The 22,529-nt window shown below is 37.9% G+C and overlaps 1 protein-coding gene across 2 annotated transcripts in view; it reads left to right on the top strand.

The window, feature by feature from the left end:
* CAMK4 (calcium/calmodulin dependent protein kinase IV) overlaps positions 1-22,529 on the top strand; it is a 140,903-nt gene that overhangs the window by 57,162 nt on the left and 61,212 nt on the right. Inside the window, exon 2 of one of the 2 annotated variants that reach the window (XM_064404953.1) lies at positions 7,053-7,131. The exons of the other annotated variant lie outside the window; for it this stretch is intronic. Within the exon in view, the coding sequence (XP_064261023.1) occupies positions 7,053-7,131 (79 nt within the window). The remainder of the gene's footprint in view (positions 1-7,052; positions 7,132-22,529) is intronic. 2 annotated transcript variants of the gene reach the window in all.

The following is a 22,529-nucleotide window of genomic DNA, read 5'->3' as shown; positions in this document are numbered from 1 at the left end:
AGAATTCTCATGGCTGTTTTAGGAATACAGCTATTCCAATGTGTGGTCTAACCCAACATATTAGAGGGGCTAAAGGAAAAAGAAGAAATGGTGAATATATTTTCTACACGGTATTTCTTACATGGTGCTGTAGGAAGTGCTCTAATCTTCACCTCATTATCTGCATTTCAGCAGTCATACCTGAAGTTTTGTTTAGGAACCCAAATTTCAGAAAGGTGGGTTACTTCGAGGGAGCAATGTACACACAGTACAGCAGTAACCTGTGGAATTCAGTGTAGTTTGAGTTTTGCTTCTGTGCTTTTCAAATTCATGCTTGAGATAATGATTCTTGCTTGTAAGTTTGGGTCAGCTGTTTCCACTCAGTGAAAGGCAGGGAACCCAGACTCAGTGCTGGGGGTCTCTTTCTTGTTCTCAATGTTTACCTACCAGCTAAACTGAAATTTAAGAAGTAGCATTTGATGTGGGGGAAATTATCTAATGTTGATATGGATATGAAAGAATGTAGCTAATGTGACACCTAACTGAATTCCTGCCGTTTAAAAAGGCTCTACATCTAGGTGTAACAATGTGTTTAGCCTCTCTGTGGGATAGAGGTTCTTTTCTATAAATTTCCTGCAATACTTGAGGGAGGACCCGCATTGGAAGCAAGTTAGAAATATACTGCTGCAGTCTCAGCAGGAATTATCAGCTGCTGGTCGAGCCACCACAGCAGGAGTGGCTTGAACTGCTGCATTTTAATCAGTGTTTCAGCAGCCAACCTACTCCATGTCTAAAGAATTATAGTTCTACAAACTGTTATCTGTGGCATTTACAGGTTCAAGAATATTGGCAAGCACTAGTTTGATTACAGTTTTTTTTTAATGGTGTATGTTTTTTGTTGTGTTGGGCTTGTCTAAGGCTCCTTTTATCTGCTGAATGCAATGAAGGCTGAATATAAAAGATAACTTTTTGGAATATTGCACTGCCTTTGGAGGCCAGCCTGAACGATTGCTCAAAAGTCCTTTCACCTCAAATATTGGAAAATCTATTCTGTAGCTAAAAGTTAAAAAAAACAAACAAACAAAAAAAACCAAAAACAAAAAACCAAACCAAAACCTGAAAAGGTAGGGGATATTTTCTTTCTAAAAATCAAACCAGCCAGAACTCTGGATGCTGGAATGGAATTGGATTTCATTTTCAGAACTATGTACATTTTTTTCACTAACCTTGCCTTTGTTAAAGATTTTTTTTTCAACGTATGTGGGAATCAAAGGCTTTTTGCTGCTCCTAAATGATATATGTTTTGTGAAATTTTCCATTCTGTTTACAAGTAGTGAAATAGTGAGGGAAAAGGGAGGGCTGCAGTGGCTTGCAATTGCCTGCAAGCCCTGTATATGTAGATATTGATACTTAGAAGAAGCTTTGAGATTAGATTTGAATAACTTAAGAATTATTTGTCAGATTACTGTAGAAAGAGTTTGTTTGATACTTCTACATGCAATTCAAGTTGTGAAATTGCTGAATTTGCATGCATGTATTTTTTAAAGTGAAGGCAGTATTAGTAATACCATGAAATATGCACTCTTAAACTAATTTTAATTCCTCTCACTATAAATAGATTTTATCTTTTTTTGTGTGTGTGTGTGTGTGTGTGTGTGTGTGTGTGTGTGTGTGTGTGTTTTGGGGTTTGTTTTGGTTTGGTTTTTGTTTTTTATCCTGCTCAGTCTTTTATCTTCAAACAGGATGTTTAATTTTGAAGTCCAGGAATAGTAATTTCATTTCTATAAATCCATTTTGACCTTTTAGTGTATATCTAAGAAAAATTAATGAGATTTAACTTTATACTTCTGTAAACTATACTAAGTAATCAGAATTCTTTGTGGAAACCTATAATGGACTTTGATCTCTTGCTGCAGTTTTGACAGCACAGATTTCCATGGCTTTGTACCAGGTACAGTTTTCTTGGGACCGATCATTCTTTCACGTGTTTTTATTGGGCAAACTTGATTGTGTTATTATTACTTGACTGCATGAAGCACAAACTAATTTATTTTTAAAAAGTCAATGAACTTAAGGAATTTGATCCAAATGAAATTTACATTGAGGACTCTATTTGTAATAAGTTGATATAAAAACCAAGATGAGTGGGCATGGTGTGGAAATGCTGACCTACTTTTGAAAAGATTGAATTTACTTCTTACAGTGAAATTACAGCCAATGAGTGTTAATTTATTTTAAAAGCTGCAGTTTGAGGAATTTACTTTTACTATCTACCTGTGTCCAAATAACCATATGGCTACATTTCATTTTGGTTGCCTTTCCTGTTTCGCAGGCAGAAGCTTTTTGTGGGTTTCAGGGAAGAAATGCTTTTTCCAAACTGGGTCAAATTCTGTCTTTTCTTGCTTTGTATTTTCTCTCTCTCACTGCAGGTTCCTGCAAATTCCATTTTCTGCTTTATGTGCAAATTCTGCTGATCACCTCCACCTCCTTAACACCCCTCCTGGGCGTCCCTGCCTTCCTTCCGTCTGTGCTGACACCACTATTTTTGACTGCATCTATTTGAAGTGTGGCCATGACTTTTCTCTCAGTCTTGCTGTCTGGAGTCCTTAGCACAGGCAGTGTGGTACTGCTGCCCAGCCTTTAAAATAGTGTCTTTCTGAAATCATTGGAAGCTTAATAACACCTGAGAATAGTAATAACAAAAATAATCCAGAATGCTCAACCAATTGTATATTGAGAGGTGGGTGGGGAGGGGGCAGAAGATTTTGCACATTTTAAATATTTTAAAAGCATTTTTCAAAATCATATGTTAGACAACACACATGTTGAATTTTAGTCTGTTTTGATGTATTTAGTGGCACATACTTACATTGGTTGACTAACGGGTGAGTGAATTTATCCTGCCACTGAAGTATTTGTTCTTCAGGAAAACTTTCTGTGCTAATACTGTGTCTCAGCTGTGATACATTCCATGGACAGGACATCATGAGCTTTCTTAAGTGTTGTCATTGTGTTTATTGTAGTTGGCATCACAAGACTGTCCATTATGACCAAGCAGCCAAGATGTAGAAATTATTTTCAGGGTTTTTTTAAATTCAATACATATATATATGTATATATATATATGTATATATATGTATATATAGAAACATATATGTTGTTGCTGTTCTTCTTTGGCATGATCACAGTTATACCTGGGCTTTTAAAAGTAAATCTTTAACAGAATCATTAAGCAGTTTTGCAGATTGAAGCACTTGTGCAAGCAAAGGAGAATGGCAATATTTTCAATAATTCTAATTACTATTCTCTAACTTGGCCAACTACATATTCCAAGAATATGCTTTTTATTCTTTCCTTTTCTTTCCGCCCTCTTTTTTCCCCCCTATTTTACTTATTCCAGCCAATTTCAAATAATTTATATTTTGAATTCAGGTAGACTCTTTCCAGGCAAAGGTGCAAAAAACCAGCAGCTGGATGCTCCTTTAAGCCTAATTTTGCTTAGAAGTAAGTAAGTGCACACTTACATACACAAATATATATAATAAATATTGCATATAAATGTATATGTATATGTGCAAAGATATATATTTGTATATAATCACTAAATGCAAAGAGGCAAAAGCTGATCAAATCCATTCTAAATAGGCAAACACAATACAGTGAGTAATCTTGTGGAATATGTGAGACATGATTTCTGGTTTCCTAGCCTGAGTTGGTAATGGGTCACTTGTCAGTCATACACTGCAATGCACTTCTGCAAGGGATTATCAGCTGTAGGGGCTCAGGACCCTTTCGGTTTCTCCCATTTAAACTGTTAACAGGGCAGGATTAAATATTCTCTAGGGTTGTTGTCTGCTGCTTATCAAATAAGTGCTTTAACCATTGAGTATATGTGATCTCTTTCTGTAGCACTCTTTGCATTTATCATTCAGATGAAGCAAACATCCGTTGTAGAGAATGGGACATTGAGAGGCTCTAGGTGTGCATGTCTGGCCATGAATTCCATGCCCGAGGAAAGTGGCATGTTGCCACAAGGATTCCTGGTTTCTGTATATTTGTGTATTCTGACAAAACATATCAATGAAGTTTTCAGTTAGTGCAAATTCGAGAGGAGGTTCTGAGAAGCCGGATGATGGCAGTCAAGGTTTGATGTTGCAAAAACTTAGGGTAGGGGCAGGAGGTTACAATTAGCAGCTCTCTGTGTTTCTGCTTCACATGAGAGTCTTGCAGCTGAATCTTCCCACTGCTCTTTGGTGATGAAATCTTGAATTGCTCCAGTTGGTGACCTTCCAAGTCACAGTCACTCAGGAAAGCTGGATGTGCTGATTCACCAGAAAGCTTCAGCAGCAAGCTCCAGCAGGAAGCCAAAATAAGAAGCAAAGCAAACCACCCTGATTTACATGAGGCAGTTTGGTTTCTGCATTTACATTAAGATCCATAGGCTGATTTCTGCTTGCCCACTCCCCCCCGACTCCCCACTACTTTTTTTTTTTTTTTTTTTTTTTTTTTTAACCATGAAGAAGCGAAGATATCCTGTTACCAGCAAAGAAACAAGGAATCAGGTCCATGCTAGTAATAGCTCTCTGCTATGTTTAGCACCAGGAATGGTGTAAGCAGGTTGCCATCCTGTTCCTGATTTCCTGTACTGGTTTCTGCCATGGAAGAGGAAAGCAGAGTTGGTCATTAGCTAATGTTAGGTATTTTCTCTCCTGGCTGGTGAGAGCAAGTCTATCAGAGCTGGACAAAGCCATGTAAATCAGAAGCAAAATCTTTCAAAGTGTTCCCGAGTCTTGCAATACCTTGTCATCAGTTTTACACCAAATTAGGACTGCAGGGATATGCAGAAATCTGTATAATAGAGAATAGTTTTCAAAGTAGTGTCCTTGTTTGTGTTTTGAATATTGATTAATGAGCCTGATGTCAAACTGCTGAACTGAATTCTCTCTCCGGGCTGTCTTACACCTCTTTCAAGCATTATGCTGCCTGTCTTCCAGGTTTGGGTACAGTCAAATGAACTGTAAAAGGTGGTGTGATGCTATCTATCCTTCCTGGTGGAAATGCCCATCTCATCACTAAGACAGTTAAATAATATGGGGTGTAAAAAGCTACTGACAGTAGCTTTACTGAGTGACAGGGACTGCCCTCCATTGCCACAGCAGCGGTGAACACCAAGAGATTTGCAAAGTAATAATCATCTATTTATTTGGATTAATAGCGGCTGCTAAATAGCTTCTCTAATTCTGTCCTCACCCAAATACAATAATTTCTATAAAGTTTGCTGCCTACTTTGTAAGAACATATGTAAACTAATAAATTTGATGCTTATACTACACTCTGTGTACATGAAGAAGGGTACAGGAATGATTTGCAGTTTATGCACTGACTTCTGCATTGAAGTACTGGAGATATAAATCTTCACAGCACGTTCTTAAAATTCTATCTTTTAACAGTTTTGTTGTATTTAAAAGATGTGAGGGTTTTTTTAATGTGGTATATTTTTTCTTCTTGCTAAATAGAGTCTTTGGAGATTTGGCAAAGGAGAGGAGATCTAATTAAATTCATGTAATGATTCTGGGAGTCACTGAAGCTCTCAGTACTCCCACACATTTATCAATATACTTTTAAGCAAGACAAACCATTTTAGCATTTGAGATGAAGTGAAGATTAATTTATATGTGGTGCAGAGAAGCCCTCAGATGACTGAGCTGCATAACCCTTGCCACAGGTGACCTTTCTTTATGAAGAGGTCTTTCTGAAATAAATCTTCTCAATCAAGTGCCAGTTCTTGTTCTCACTCATGTACTTATGAAAATAGGGTTGTGCCTACTACTCAGAGCCTTGTATTGGCACCTGTCTGGCCCATGCTGAGGAGGCAGAAGAGCAGGGCACCCATGGCAGTTTTGTACAGCACCTAGAATAATGAACCTTGTGCCACAGCTTTATTCCTATAGTCAAGCATGGCTATGCCATTCTAGTGTTTAAAAGAAAGCTGCTGTTGTCATAGTTGTCCCATATAGACTCACTGAGATGAGTTTCTCCTGGTTCAGAGGGATCTGCACTGCAATTTGGTGTCTGGTATGCATGAGAATTCTCTCACTGCAGCACTGCTGTATGTACTTCTGCAGTGGTTGTTCATGATATGACAACTGCAGTCCCCTCTACCTTAAAAATTATGCAGCTACTTAGAAGTGCTAAGTCCTGGAGTGTGTCTGAGGGCAGGAAGTTTCCAAAAATGCCTTCATTTCAGTGATGGTGCTTCAGTGCATCTCTTTTGGGTAGGATACAAAGGTATCTGAAGGGTTTGTAACCAGTAAGAGTTTGCCAGAGGTTTCAACCTCTCTTTAAGTAATTCCTAGAGTGCAGGGCCCTCCCTTGACAGGAACAAGTACAGCAGAGCAAGTTGAGCCTCCCCCTGGAGACCATCTGCCCCAACTATCCACTCAGAGAAGTGCTTTCCATCCAGCAGAGCCATAATTTCATGAGTGCTCAGGCTTTTCACATTCAAGTAATTACACCTTGAAGGCAAACAGTTGTAAGCCCAGTCCATTTTTGCTGTGAACAAATCCCACCAGTTTCCAGTGAATTAACCGAAAGTGCTGCCTCCTCCATTTGGTGCAAAATTTTACTTTTTGGTCCAGTGGGCAAGGAAGAGCACAAAAATTTTCTGTCTCACCACTGCTGTCATCAACAATTAGTGAGAAGACCCCCACAATGTAACCTATTGTTGCAAATGTGTTTCCTTAACGAAGGCAAGATATGGTGACTTAATTAGCCAAGGAAACATCCAGGAACTGCCATGAGACAGAAAAGGTGTGGCCAAGAAGGATGTTAAACTCTTGCAACTTCTGTTGGCTGGGTAACTGCTGAAGTTCTGGTTAAACACAGAAGGGTTTTTGACACTTCTTGGGTTTTGGGGGGGAGGGTTTAGTGCATCTATGGGGAAAAGTGAGATAGTTTTGCCCAAACTGGGAAGAGTAGAAGATATAGGCAACTCTGTTTATTGACAGATTTGAAGAGTTGTATGTACAACCCAACTATTGTTCCTTTTTTTTTTTTTATTATTTTAAATTTAGTGGGGCTACATCCATTGTCTACAGATGCAGGCAGAAAGGGACCCAGAAACCTTACGCCGTCAAAATGTTGAAGAAGACAGTAAGTCATTTTTGTTTTGTTTTGCTTTGCTTTGGAATATATTTGGGATTTTCTCTGGGCTTTTTTTTTTTTTTTTGCTTCTTTCTTTTTTTTTTGTCTTTTTTTGTTGTTGTTTTTTTTTCTGTGCAGTTTATTCATGTGGGGGAAATATGCTAGATTTAGGATTATAAACTGCTAAACTTGTATTTTCCGTGAGTGAGCTTTGACTCCTCATCACTAAAACAGCTGTTGGAGGTAACAGTACTGTAGAGGAAATGCCTAATCCCCACAAATCTGGCTTGTACCTTCAGCTGGTGTTGTCCATATACACTTGGATCTGGTAGAAAACTTTAAGAAAAAATATGTCTTTTTCTTTCATTAAAGAAACAAAAAAGGACCTTGAAAAATTTAAATACTCACTATTTTGTCTTTGATGTAATACATTGTTTTGCTCAAAAAATGCCATGACACAATTCATCTTTTTTCAGAAACTGATTAAAACACCAACTCAAACCCAAGTAAAATTAAATATATTGTAGTGGGTTTTTTTACCACTACAAAATTGCTAGAGAACCAGTTGAGATCACAATTTATTTTTAGAACTCCATATATGTCACACTTATACTACAGCTATTTTTGTGTGTTCTGAAAAATAGATGGTGGAAAGCAAGAAGAGGAACTAAGAGAAGAAAGGCAAGTTATGGACTGAGAGACTTCATGCAGAAAGACACTGTGGGGCATGGGGTAGAGCAGTTCATATTCCTAGGATGGAAAGAGAAGTCTGAGAGAAAGCAAGCCATCTTTGAGGCATGTACATGATATTTTTTCATGAATGGTTTTGATTCAGTTTATCCCAGTGTTAGAACATTCGTTACTCCATAATGTTCAAGAACATTCACATGTAGAAACATAAGGATGGGTGGGTAGGCATAACCATGTCCAAATGGTGACTCCACTGGTGGTCTGAGTGAAAGATGTAATGAGTGGGTTTCACATGAGTAAAATGTTGGCATTAATTTGTCATCTTTGAATGTGAGCCAAAGATTAAACTGGCACAAAGATTCAGTTGTGTGTGCTGCTTTTGAATTTGCATCTGGTACACTGGAAGAAGCAGAGCATGTACATTGCTGCAGCTTGTGGTCTGCTGTTCCTATGGAAGGGCAAAAAATTTTTGAGGTTTCATCTGTTCATTATGTCAGTGATTCCCATAATGTTTTAGGAGTATACTGTCCTCTAATTCTTGTTCTGAAATGCACTAGGAAGAGCTACATTTCTTAAAAATATTTCTTTGCCTTTTTATTTTTTTTGCCTTTATGGAAATTAATTCATGTTTACAATTGTCACATTTATGTATTTATGCTAGATCTATTTTTGTGTATCTGAAACTAGTAAGTTTAGACTTTGGTAGACTTACGGTAGCACGGGTTTGATTTTTTTTAATGGCACTGAAGGAAAAGACTATAGTTATGTAACTTATAAGTTGTTTTTACATCAACAATAATGTATAAGTTTGACTTAATGCCGCCTTGGTTATATTAGCAGTGTGGTTAAGAGGCTCACAGAGCTGAGTCGTTCCCAGTGTAAATTATGCACTTTGGGACGTTTTGCTATGAAAACAAGTAATCCTCTTACACAAATGAGATTTTTTGTGTAAATGAGAACATGGGAGATAATGCTTTAAGGATGTGCCATTGCTTGTGTCTCTCCAATTTGGAGATGTAGTTATTATCACAGGGTGTGAACTACCGGTGTTAAGAGTGCTCCTACAACAGGAGGTCTCATCTTTGTTCAGAGTATCTCAGTATAAAAAATAGCCAGGTGTGAGCCAAGTCATGTACTAAAATGTTGATCAGTTTTCTGTTGCCTTTTTGAAAACAATTAGATAAAAGGATGGCAGTTCAATAGTAGAGGAAAAGGGATGGGAGGAAAAGCAGAGGAGCCTGTGATTGTTTTCTGGTAGAAACCCGTTTATGAATTCCATTCATAAATGTACATAAGGAAGCTCTGAAGAGCACACAGGTTGAAATTAGAAGACAAGAAAAAATGACAAAAGATCAAATACTCTTGATTTTTCCATTCAAACTGACTGTCTGAACAGAAGTAGTCTGCTGCTTCAAACAAGACTGACTCTGTAAGGAAGAGATCTGTAAAAACAGGATGAGGGACAGGGATAGGGTGGTCCAGATTGCTGTGGAAGTGATGACAAGTGATGTGTGATTAGGAGACTGGTGGCTGATGGGCAGCTTCAGATTTCTGAGTGATGATCACTGAAGTGCTGTAATTTGAAGTAAAGCATTGGAATTATTACTTTTGCCTGATGGGAACAGCTTTGGTAAGAGCACAGGATGCTTTAGGATTGAAGTAGTCCACTAGGAATAGACTGCAAGAAACATAAGATAGCTATCAGTGTTCTTTTCATTTAAACAGAATGAGTAATTTTTCATTTTGCATTATTAATACATTCTTAGTTAAGAGCAATAAAATTTTGGGCAAGACCTATCATCCAGTTCTGAGAATACATGCTTGTACAGGGTTTGAGTTCCTAGGAGGTTCTGCAATTAATATTTTTTTACCATTTTGTTTAATAAAATAGCAGTAGATTATTCACTAATTTTATTTTTTTTTTTGGGGGGGGGTCTGGGGGTTGTGGGTGGTTGCATCTGTGGTTTAAGGGTTTTTATAGGGGTTACATAATTAAAGAGTAACAGAACAAAACATTTATACAAACCTTATTGTGTACTAAAATAAAAGCGTTCATAAAATTATATTTCTGTTGACAGGTTTAATAATTCTTAACTATTAATACAAATTTTCTACAATTTCAAAGGGGGAATAAAAAAGGGTTTTTATTGTTTCAAAATGATTGAAGCAAAATGCTTCCATTTTCTGCTGATTTTAGTATTGTCAAGCCGAAGTTTAGGAGTAGTTTAAAATCCTTTAAATACACTAATGGTGAATAAAACTTACTTTGAAGAACACCTCTGACTCTTACACCTGAAGTGTCTTAATGTCAAATTCAGGAAACTAAGAGGCAAGTTAGAACTTTAGCTTCTACAGCTGCTAAAAGACCACTGTCAGAAGGGTTAAAGAGGTCCAAAGAAAAGTTGATTTTTGAATTAGCATGAGAGACACTCTCCAATAATGTATAAGAAATAAAATTTCTAATGGTTCTTAAGAGATTAAAAAAACCAAAAAGTTTAAAATCCAACATCTAATGGTAAGATGAATAAGCATGGAAAATATTGCCTGTGATTTCCTCATCTAACCTTTGTGCTTAGTTGCTGAGCATAACTGAAATGTATAGCAAATGAGCATATTTGCTATGTACATCAGGTCTTTTAAATTCCATGCAGGTGGTAAATGTAAAGATATGAACCATGTAATTTCTTTGGGGGTAAGTCTATTTCATGAATCAGGAAAGAAGCAAAAGCAGATCACATGGCACTTCAGAAAAAGTCATCAAGTGAGCAGAGTACTGTTATGAACTTTTACACTTGCAATTGCAAATATGAGATTGTTTTGCTTTTTACTATGCATTTTACCTCTCCTTGATGACTCAGTGCTAGAGAAAAGTGAAATATCTTTAGGATACACTTTACAAAAATTATTCTTACTGCTCTTAAACTGAGACTTAAAAATTTTGTGATATTTACAGCCATTCATTCTGGAGTGGTCATTGCTGCGAACAACATACATACAGCATGTGGATCATATTGGAAGAATGCGGTTCTTTAAGGAAGCAAACATATATATGTTGTATTTTTTATATGAAGTCTCTTATCTACTTTTCCACCTTTTAATGTGTTTTGAGGAAGCTAAGCAGCCTGGAGATTATCTCAGAATCTGGGTAGGTGAATACCTTCCAAGAAATTAGATCCATCTTCGCCTTAAATTTCCTACCTGAGTCTGGACAAGTTGCTTTAAAAATAGTGATGAGAACAGATGGACTCTGCTGCATGGTTTCTAAACTAAGAAACTAAGTGCCTGCCTACATCGTAGGTCTACCAAGTGCTAACTACTGCAACTGAAGTAATTTTGGTGCTGCCACTGCAGTAAAGCAACATGCTCTGCTGAAAGGAGAATAGGATTTTGAGCTGGGTTGTCTGTAGCCTGGATCCTGGCATATTCCCAGTATTTCTTTTGGTTTCAGCTTTTTCATCCATAAAAATGAGATAATATTTATTTTATTTGCTTCTCAGCAATGCTTTGAATGAAGCCTGGTTAATATTTCTCAGTTCTAATTGATGTGTGCTGTTCCCTAAGCGCAATTAAGTATTATGAAATATTAGACCCTGTCTGTCTTAGTCAATGAGACATACAAGAATAGAGACTAATTTGGAGAATTTTCATTTTGATTTCCTTCTTTTTTATGTGTGGGCATCCTCCCTCACACAGTTTGTGATGCTTAAATAATACTTCTGCATCACTTTTATCAAAATCAGTATATATGAAGCAGCATTCTTCCTGCAGACTGGTTGATATTCAAATTCAGACAAATGTTCAGGCCCATCAATTTTTTTCTCAGATCTGAAACAGAGCAACAGCTTTCAACAATATATACTCTGGAAATAGTTCAGCTGGGATTAATACAATTGTACAAATAAGTTAGACAATTTGAGGACAGCAGATACTTTATGTCGGTGGATCAGAAAGAAGAATGAGCAAATGCAAAGGTAATAGGCTTGCCTCGTGGATAATTGGGGTTGGATATCTGGAGTTAGGGTCTGAAGGACATCATAATGGTTTATAAGGCACATCTAAAAAGTTTCAACTGCATTAATGCTTGCATGTATATGTATAGACACACACACATATATACATATACACATACATATAAATATATATACACATTGGGAAGAAGGGACAGGCAACTCAGGAAGAGTATAAAGATGTCCCTGATCATGTGAAAAAAAATAATTAGAAAGGTGAAAGCTCAAATAGAACTCAATCTGGCCACTTCTGTGAAAGATAATAAAAAGTGTTTTTATAAATACATCAACAACAAAAATGGGCCCAATGAAAGTCTCCATCCTTGACTGGATGCAGAGGCAAACACTGGAAGCAAGGATGAGGAAAGGCTCAGATGCCTTCTTTCCCTCAATCCTCAACAGTAAGGCCTGTTTATCCGCAGGCAACCAGTCCCAGCTGCAGACAGGGACAGGGAGCAGAACAGACCCTGTGCGATCCAGGAGGAGGGAGGCAGTGACCTGCTGAGACACTTGGACACTCACAAGTCCATGGCACCAGGTGGGATTCATCCAAGGGTGCTGAGGGAGCTGGAGAAGGAGCTTGCCAAGCTGCTCTGCATCACTGATCATCAGTCCAATCTAACTGGAAAGGTCCCAGATGATTTGGAGGTTGTCTGATGTGATGTCCATCCACAAGAAGGGTGGGAAAATGGATGCAGGGAGGTACAGGCCTGTGAGGCACAGTACAGGCCTGAAGTACAGGCCTCAGTGCCAGGGAAGATGATGGAGAAGACCATCTTGGATGTGATCACATGGCAAATACAGTACAGGGGATCAGGCACAGCCAGCAGGGGTTCAGGAATGGCACATCCTGCCTGACCAACCTGATCTCCTTTCATGAGCAGGTGACCTGCCTAGTGAATGCAGGAAAGGGGGTTTCTACCTGGACTTCAGCAAAGCCTTTGGCACTGAAGGCCTTTCCCACAGCACTCTCCTGGAAAAGCTGGCAGCCCAGGGCTTGGACAGGAGTACTCTTTGCTGGGTTAAAAACTGTTTGGATGGCTGGGCCCAGAGAATGGTGGTGAATGGTGCTGCATCCAGCTGGCCTCTGGTCACTGGTGCTGTCCCTGGGCACAGTTCTGTTTAATATCTTCACTGATGATCTGGATTAGGGGATCAATTGCACCCTCCATGAGGTCATGGGTGAGACTAAGTTAGAGTGTTGATCTGCTGGAGAGCAGGAGGGCTCTGTGGAGGGATCTCACAGGCTGGATTGATAGCCCAAGGCCACTTCTATGGGTCGGGTCCTGCTCTTGGGTCACAACAACCCCTTCAGCTCTACAGACTTGGGGAAAAGTGTCTGGAAAGCTGCCTGGTGGAAAAGGACCTGGGGGTGCTGGTCAGCAGCAGCTGAACTTGAGCCAGCCTGTGGGCAGGCGGCCAAGAAGGCCAAGGGCACCTGGCCGGGGTGAGCAATAGTGGGGCAGCAAGGCCAGGGCAGTGACCTCTGTGCTGGCACTGGGGGGAGCTGCATCTCAAATCCTCTGTCCAGTTCTGGGTCTCTCACTGCAAGAGAGATATTGAAGTGCCAGAGAAGGGAACAGAGATGGGGAAGGAGATTAATTCCTGTGAGGAGCAGGTGAGGAATCTGGGTGTGTTTAGCCTGGAGAAAAAGAGGCTTAGATGACCTTGCTCTCTAAAACTGAATGAAGTTTGTAGTGGAATGAGGGTCATCCCCTTCTCCCAGGTAACAAGGGACAGGATGAAAGTAAATGGCCTCAAACTGCAGCTAGAGAGCTTTCAGCTGGACATCAGGAGGACTTTCTTCACAGAAGGGTGGTTAGACATTGGAATGGGCTGCCCATATGGTGGAAGCACCAGCCCTGGAGGTGTATTCAAGAAATAACAATGTGGCACTCAGTGCTTCTGTCTCTTTGACAAAGTGGTGTTTGGTGAAAGACATGATTGGTCACAGACATGATTTGATGATCCTGGAAGTCTTTTCAGCCCAAGTGATTCTGTGATATATATATCCAAGCATGTTTGTTTTATAGACACACATATACAAACACCTATATATGCACCCTAGAAGATTATATATTAATATGATAGGTATTTAAAACTCTATGTATTCCCAGCTCCGCACAGAATATAGTTGGCTGGGTTTTTAATTTTCTTTTGCAGTGAATTGGTGGTATTAAGTGGTTATCAAGAGGCTCTTGCAAATGTTTGGTTTGTCTCTTGAAGGAACACTGCTTTTGGTTGAGCCTTCCCCACTGATTAGGAAGAAAAGCTTCAGGGTGGAAGGGACAGGGGAGGAATGGGTGGACATTTGTTTATCACATTGGCATAACCAGAATTAGTAAATTGTTCCTATATTAACTTCAGGAGAAAATGATGTATGTTTTTAGGTGTAAAATTAAACCTTCTATTTATTGCCATGTGGTCCTATGTGATTTATATTTTAAGTGTCTCCTGCCTCCATATGCCTGTTTCTCTATAGACTGTATGAATGTATATCTCTCTCTCTCTATATATATATATACACACACATCTATGTGTATGTATCTATATTTATATAGCTATCTATATCTATATATATATCTATCTATATTTATTTATATCTATTTTTGATCTGTCCACCTCCATTGGTGCAGTAACTGTCAGTACTCATAGTGGACAGATAGTTATGACTGATAATGTTCAGCAGACAAAAAAGCAAGAGCCTGACATAATACACCAATTTGTATGACATGCTAAGGCAGTATCCTTTTTTCTTCAGGTTAAAGATGTGTGGTATATATTCACATTCATATGCCCATTTAAGGTCATTTTTTTCCTCACATTGTATTCATGTGTAATATTCTGATTTTTTTCAAATTTTTCAAAAAAAGAGAAAGAATTGTGTCACACGTAATCCTACATGAAAACAGTCAACTGCGCACCCCTGTACATCAGTACACAGCAAAAAGGACTGTTTTTGTCAACTAACTCACACATTGTCTTCAGTTATTTCTTCACATGCACACACATACACATGTGCACCACACAGGCCACTGCTCGGGAATTAAAGGGAAACAGTAATTTCCTAACTACCTCTTAATTACCACTCCACCTGCAATACTACCTGTTATTTTTCCTGGCTTTCTCATTTTTCTTCATCCACGTCATCTCATATGGATATACATAGGCAGTTCATAATCATGTTTTTACAGGGAGACAAAAAAAAATTGAGTCAAAATTACTTTGAATAAAGAAATAAGGCAGTAAAACTTGGAGTTTTCCACTCCTTAATTTCAGCTTTCCCTCATGTAAGGGGAGTCTGGCTTCCATTTTCTGATTCACTACAATCCAAAAGACATGAGTTTTGAGTAGAAGTACATCAAATGCATAGTGTGTAAAGTAGGACAAAGAAGTTCACTTTGTGAACTTCTTTGGGCAGAAGATAAGTTAGCAATAGACTTTTGCCCTAGAAGCTGTGAAATCAGGCACCTGTCAATGAAGGTGTAAATTTAACTCAAAAATAAATTTGCTAGGTATTTTAGTCCTTGCAAAGAAACAAACAAACAACAACAACAACAAAAAAAGTTATGTCAGGAAAATTTTGAGGAAAGGAAAAAAATCCCCTTCTACTATTGTAAAAGCCTGCCCTATGTATATAAACTTATTTAAAATCTGCAGTACGTAGTATTCTATTTTATTGTGTAGTGCAGGTATTGTGTAAAAATCTCTTAATACAGAATAACATCTTTTTCTGTGACCATTTAGTTTGAATTGCTATGTTATTCCTGAGTAAGTCAGAACCTGGGTTAAGATTTTAAGAATTGATAATATGCATTATATTTCATTCTTCCTTACCTAATTTATAGGTACTGAGAAACAGTAATTTCTGGTCTTCACAGCTTATTTTTCAGAAATGCAAAGATCATCTAATAAAAAAGATAAAAATATAAAGCTCAACTCATTGTTACGCTGTTCAGGGAACCTCAACCTACACTATACATTGCACTGTTGAAGAAGTACTTCTGAGTGATAATATCCTTTAAGTGATGAATTCAGTCAAAAACCCCAAACCCCAAAAAATGGCACATGTTTGGCTTTTAATTGCTTGATAGGAACTCTTTGAGAAATTATCTCAGCCACAGGTATTCTTTTACCAACCTATCCATACACATTTTTCTCCTTTTCTGTTGCAGTAATTTGTCTTCTCCATGACTTTACCCAAGCCTGGGGAACCTCTGTGCCTGGGATGCACATAAATATGGAGCTAAGATGGGGACTGGGCTAGAAACTCTTACTCTGTGAGGTTGTGTTTAATGCCACACAACCCTACAAAGGGATGGCATTTCTGAACAGTGGTGCAGAAGTAAATATTAAGCTATCCTGAAACTATACCCCTCCTCTTCGGAAACCTTTCAATATTTGAAGACTGTTAAAGAAATCTGGAGATGTGCCTTGATGGAGCAGAGGAGGCCAGGTTTCTGCACAAGTGGTGAGTCTGTGAAGCTTGTGCTCTGTATCTCTGAAAGTATTCCTCCTCTGCATTTTAGGAAGTTGTTGTTTTTAGATTTTATAGTGTGGTGCTATCATCACAGGTGTGACAGCTATTCTTTTCGGGGAGAGAGATTCTAAGTGATAGAGTAATGAATTAAGGGAAAACTCTATGCACTAAAATATGAAGAGGGCAGAAGATAAGAAATTATAGTCCTTTCTCCAGTGCTAGCAGTTCAGATGTTGAAATAAATCATGAACATTTTATGACTTAAAATGTGTCATCCTGTGCTTATTATTCTGAAGCTGGGTTCTCTGTAGCCTCTCAGAGTAGCAAATCTAATTGAGATCTGTAGAAGAGAGGATTTATTTTACCAAGGATTCTGTAATCAGCATCTTCTGACTTGACAAACTGGCTTATTTCCAGATAAAATAGATGCTTTTGGCTGAGGTGGTCTTCATTTATTTATGTCTTTTAAAAGAAAGACCAACCATATGTAGGGAGGAATAAAAAAGCAAGATGGAAGTTAACACAGAAGCTGTATAAGCAGCACAATCTGAGGGCTCTAATACAGAAGCTTCTTTGAGAAATCAGGAATGCAGCACTTTATTCTGATTTCCTTGAGATATATCACATGGCCAGAGGATCTCTCAAGATGAGAAGTAAGGTTCAATACAAATTTCTAAGCCAAATGTTGTGACAGTTGACAGCTGCAGCACTGGTGTGTGTGAGTGAGGCTTGTGACAAGTATTTGTTAAACCAAACTTGATCTCTAATCAGGTCACTGAAAAAGGGCTTTCTTAAGATAAAGCCCCAAACAAAACAATCCCAAAAGACCCATCCCCCTCCAACAAATAATACATCAGCTAAATACAAACTCTGAATAAATAAATAAAACCTAATAACTTGTTTTCAAACAAATGTGAAAACCCCATCCCACTTACTTTGTTAATCTTCTCCCTTCATTTTATGCAATCTTCAAATACTACTGCTCATTTCCAAAAAGCTATTCCATTACACTTTGCATATATTTAACAAGCAGATGTTTCAAACTCCACCTATGTCTTCAGTAGATACAGTTGAAAAGAGCTGAAAGCATTTCCATAAGTAACAAGAAATAGCATTAATAAGATGATTATTTAGTACTTCACTCCTGTGAGATCCAAGTCTCTTTCTGTTACAATTTCTTGGAGACAATCCTGATTTCAAATTTTTGTTAGAATTGCAACTATTACGTGATGTGTTAACTTGTGAGGACTTCTAAGCAGCACTCTCACAAATATCAACCTGCAGAAATTTAGATTTTTGTCTGCAAGATACGTAACACTCATATAGGTTTCACGTCTTTGTAAAGTGATAAAAGAACAGCACTTCAGCAAGAAATAGCATGATAATAATTGTAGGTTTCTGGATTGAGTAGTAAACACAGTAGATACAGGATTTAAATGTAAAAATATAAGAAAATACAAATCAAAATAACTCCATGATATGGCTTTCAAGAGTTTATGGGAAAAGTCATAATTCCTCAAGATGAAAACCCTAATTCCCAGAAATAAGAAGCCATCAATCTGTTAATCAGAAGTCCAGGAAAATTATTCACTTCACCATTATACCTAATTTCAGTTATTCTTTTTGGGCGATTATTACAGCTGCACCACCACAATGAGAACATACATTAGCATTTCCATGTTTTATGGATGAAGACTACGGGAGATAGAGCTGTAAAGTATTTGTATCCAGGCAGTTGGTACCACAGTTCATAGCACATCAACAACTACCCCCCGCATCCTTTAGTTCACAGGTAAAATTTGGCCTCTCATCTCCACACCTATGGGGTCTTCAGGGATTACAGTTTTGGTTTTCTGGTTTGTTTTTGTTTGTTTTTTTGTTTTGTTTTTTTTTTTTCTTTCTTTCTAGGTTGGTGTTTGGTTTTGTTTTGTTTTGTTTTTGGGGGTTTTTTTGGTTGTTATTTTTTTTGGTTGGTTGGTTGGGATTTTTTTGTGTGTGTTTGTTGTTGTTGTTGTGGTTGTTTTTTTTTTTTTGTTTTGGGTTGTTTTGGTTGTTTGTTTTTTTTTTTAATAGATATATATATCAAACTTGCACTCAAATCACACAGGCACCAGAGGTAGGTTTTAGGTCAGGTATTGTGTGATTTGTCAAATGTACATGTGATTTCACTGGACATAAATTCTGAAATTCAAATATTCACCTGTTGTGGTTCAGGTTTACATAGCTTAAAATTGTCCCCTTTCAGGATCTCCTCCATTTACTCTTAAATTGTATGAAGCATCAGGGAGCACAGAATCAGATATGAAAGGCACCCTGTGGCTCTTTGTGCCCTGAATTCATGGGTTGAGGTGACCTGTTGGGGAGGGAAGTCACTGCCTATTCTGCATATTCCTTCTGCTCTCAGCCTGCTCAGTCACTTGTCCTTTTTCCCCAGCACAACTCATAGTTCTTGGCAGAGGAGGCAAGGTAACATTCTGCCATTAATGTAGCTGAGACATCCTCCATTGGGACTGGGGAGATGCAGGAACAAAAGCAGTCCTGTAAATTATGCTGTTATTTGTTGACACGTAGTGCTAGCAAGAGAATCTCAGCTCACATTTTCTAATCTGAGAAGCAAGCTCCCTAAATTAGTTACAAAGGCTTGCTTTCACGTCTGACTTTCTTTCTTAACCATCTCACCATTTCTACATGCTTTTCTGTATCATGTTCCAATTATATAAAATACTTCTAATTTTCAGTCCCTGAAAACCTTTGACATGGGATTTCTTCCCTATTTTCCTTTAAGCTTCCACAGTTTTATTTGGTTATTCAGATTACAAGGTGTATAACTCATAAATCTGAAGCAGTTTTAGGGTCTATATGTGTGCAAGCGTAGAATTACAAGTTCTGGATACTATCAAGCAACACAGAAATTGCTTCAGGACTCCTTGTTATCAGTGTTTGGGGCTGACCTGCCTGCAAAATGGATTGGAATCCAGACATTGCAAGCCTTCTAGTACAGGGGTCGTTTGAGCATCAGGCTGGGAGATCCAGGATGGTTCAGAAGAGGAAATGTGCATGACTTAAGTGCACCTGACATTGTCATGCTTTTATCCCACCTGAAATAATTTGAATATAAACCAACCTCATTTGAGCTTCAGTGCCACTAGCTAAGCCTTCCCTACCTGTCATCTGTGTAAGTGCTCATAAATGGAATGGTGCAGCATGTAGGCCATTACAGGTTACTGTGAAGAAAATTAATTGCAGCCCAGACAAAACTGCTTCAGTGATTACATGGAATTATTTGATATCTGTGATTGAGATCATAATATTAATAGCAGCCTTGATACACCAGACCTTTATTGGGTGGCAGTGAACTTACAAGTTGAATTCAGAAAAAGATGGATAATAAGAGTAATAAGGACCAGCTTATTATTAATGTGAAATTTCTTAACTAGCAGTAAGCATTGGACTTGGTTAATGTTACAATTTATTCCAGATCTTTATTAGGCAGCTGAGGACTCCTGAGAATCTGGAGTGATTTTAAGATAAAACATCAGTGATAGGGAACAACCTATCACCAATTAGCTCTCTATTTCTAATTTTTATGTGGCACTTTGTTTATTCAGAGGGATGATGTGAATGTGAAACCAAGATGTTTAATATTGGATGCATTACCCAGGATAAAAGGTGGATTAATAAATTTTCACTGAGAAGAGAGGAAATTTTTGGATTTGTAACAGTTATAGGTTAAAAGCAAGAATATACAAGAAGACAGCAAGTACAAATTTATAAATAGACCATATATGCATCTATTTTGACAAAAACAAAAGAAGTGCTTACCTTTGATTTACACATTGTTCTTGCATCTTAAAAGTGTCCTCCCCCACCCAGCTTTGGGAACAGTAACAATGGCAGTAACACACTATAAATCGTGAATCGCTGAAGTGAGCAATTAATGAATATCTAGTAGGCTTCCATTTGTTTGCATAAACTGCTCAACAATTATCTAACATATTTGCAGAAATCTATGTGTTAATGAGAGAGAAAAAGAAATAACAACCAAATTAGTCATACAGTTAGACCATAGACTATAATGAGGCTTATTCTACTGAACATATATCTTGTTTTTTACTCTCATAAATAAATATAAACATAAATAAATATACAACATAAAATATAATGTTGCAAATGACCAGTGTTGTGCAAGTGCCTCTGAATCCATCCATTCACCCCATGGTGATGCCACCAAGTCAATGTGGGTGAGTAACAGAACCCATTCCCTGTGGATCCTGTGTCTTTGAGGAATGTTACCTGCATCTGGTCACCTTTACTACTGAAACCATGTATTTTAAGATGCAGGACCTGTTAATCTGGTATGTCAGGGTGTGATTTACTGTATGGAAGTTTATACAGCCACATGAATTTTCTGTATCCATCTGATGGTTTCCCTGCAAATGTACTGTGCTTTTCTTCAGAAACAGTTGTGCTACTTCTTCAATGGAACAATTTGCTCTTAACAGATTGACAGTTCTATCTCATGAAGATAGATCAGTCTCTTTCAGCTTCTAGAAACCCAGGTATTTGCAGGCAACAGCTACAAGACATTTAATCACCTGACAGGACAAATGAAGGCACATTGATGTAACCAGCATTATTCCCAGGCAGGTGTGTTCAGTCTGAGGAATATGCATCACTTGAAGGAATAGAGTTGCAAATTGGAAGCATGGACATATGTGCAGAAAATAATTCTCTAGTAGTGAATAGTGGGGTTTTTTGGTTTTTTTCTTCATTAATAATACAAAATTATTTACATTTAGGGAGCCAGAATAGTCTGGCCAGATTAAAATACAAAAAGATTATTTCAAACTGATTTGTTTTTAAGATAATATTAGTCCATTAGGAATTCAAAGTTGTTGCCACAGAAGAGAGAACTGCAGACCTTGCTGAGAAGGTCAAGCAGTGTCCCACCAACAACAGCTACTAAAACATAGGGGGAATTCTTTATTTGAGAAACTGTTATTTTCATTCAAAAAAGGTCATTCAATGAACAAATCATCAGAAGCAGCTGTTAAATAAATGTCCTAGTTGGAGCAATGATGTATCCTGTCATTCAGAAGGGTCAGCTTTTTAAAACTCTGTTTTACCTACTGTCCACTGCCATGCTGATAACTGAATCAGAGCAGTTCAGAGAAGTGGACTGAGTCTCATATAAGTCCCTATTTTCATTTATTCTGGACCTTTCTCTCATACCACTTTTTGTAACCTCCATGATTCTTTATCACTTACGCTGAAGACTGACATCTCTATCTTGCATTGATACATAGATGAGATCAGATTATTTCAATACAATCCATGTTTATAAAGATGTAAAAACATTCAGAAGTCTTCTTTAAAATGTTTTATCCTTGAAGTCTTGACTGAAAAATTTTGTAAGAAGATAGTCTACGTATAAACTGGGTAGAAACTAGAATTCCTGTCATTCAGGACATTCTGAAATTGAAACGCAAGACCTTAAACTGCATAGAAAATATTTTCTTTGAACATTTTTCTTGTGAAAATTTATTTAAATTCAAGCCTATTTCTTTTTTCTTCAAATCTCTCAGGAGAGCCTTGGTAACCCATCACTCCTGTGCTTAGTTGTGACAATTGGGAGCAGACCTCTTAGACTACCAAGGAACGACAACTCTGCTTGTTGTAGCCTATATGTCTGTACAAGTTTTAATATTTCAGCTTAACTGTGAGAGGGCAAAATAATGGCAAAATTGTAAATGGTAATTAGGAATTGATGCCATAAAATATAGAAAGATTTAGGCTTCAGAGCAGTTACTATATGAGCAAATAAAACTTTGTTACTTGGAAGCACTTTTAATAGTGTAGTGTCAAGCTAATAATGCCTTGCACTGTGATTCCTGTAAGTGCAGAGAAGCACATAGTCTTGTGACCTGCTGGTTCAATAAATAATTAATTGCTCATGTTAGAGGTGTTCATGTGAGTCAAGAAGTGGGATATTAATTAAGGAGCTGTGCCGAGCTGGTGTGAACAGACTCCCTGAGGTGGGCAGTGCTGTGAAGCTCCTCAAGAGATGTTTTGCATTGATTTCTTCACAACCATTGCCTGGGCACAGTGTTTTCACTGCACAGGGGTCGCACCTGGGCAAATGTGCTCCTTTGCCTCCACAGTGCCCAGGGGAAGGAGAACAGCAGAGACTGAGCTTGCAGGATGAGGAATGTGCTCTTCCTCTTGCTCTC

Source organism: Passer domesticus, chromosome Z (assembly GCF_036417665.1).
Source record: "Passer domesticus isolate bPasDom1 chromosome Z, bPasDom1.hap1, whole genome shotgun sequence".
NCBI lineage: Eukaryota > Metazoa > Chordata > Aves > Passeriformes > Passeridae > Passer > Passer domesticus.
The sequence above is the reverse complement of the archived record's forward strand: the minus strand, read 5'-3'. Positions and strand labels throughout refer to the sequence as shown.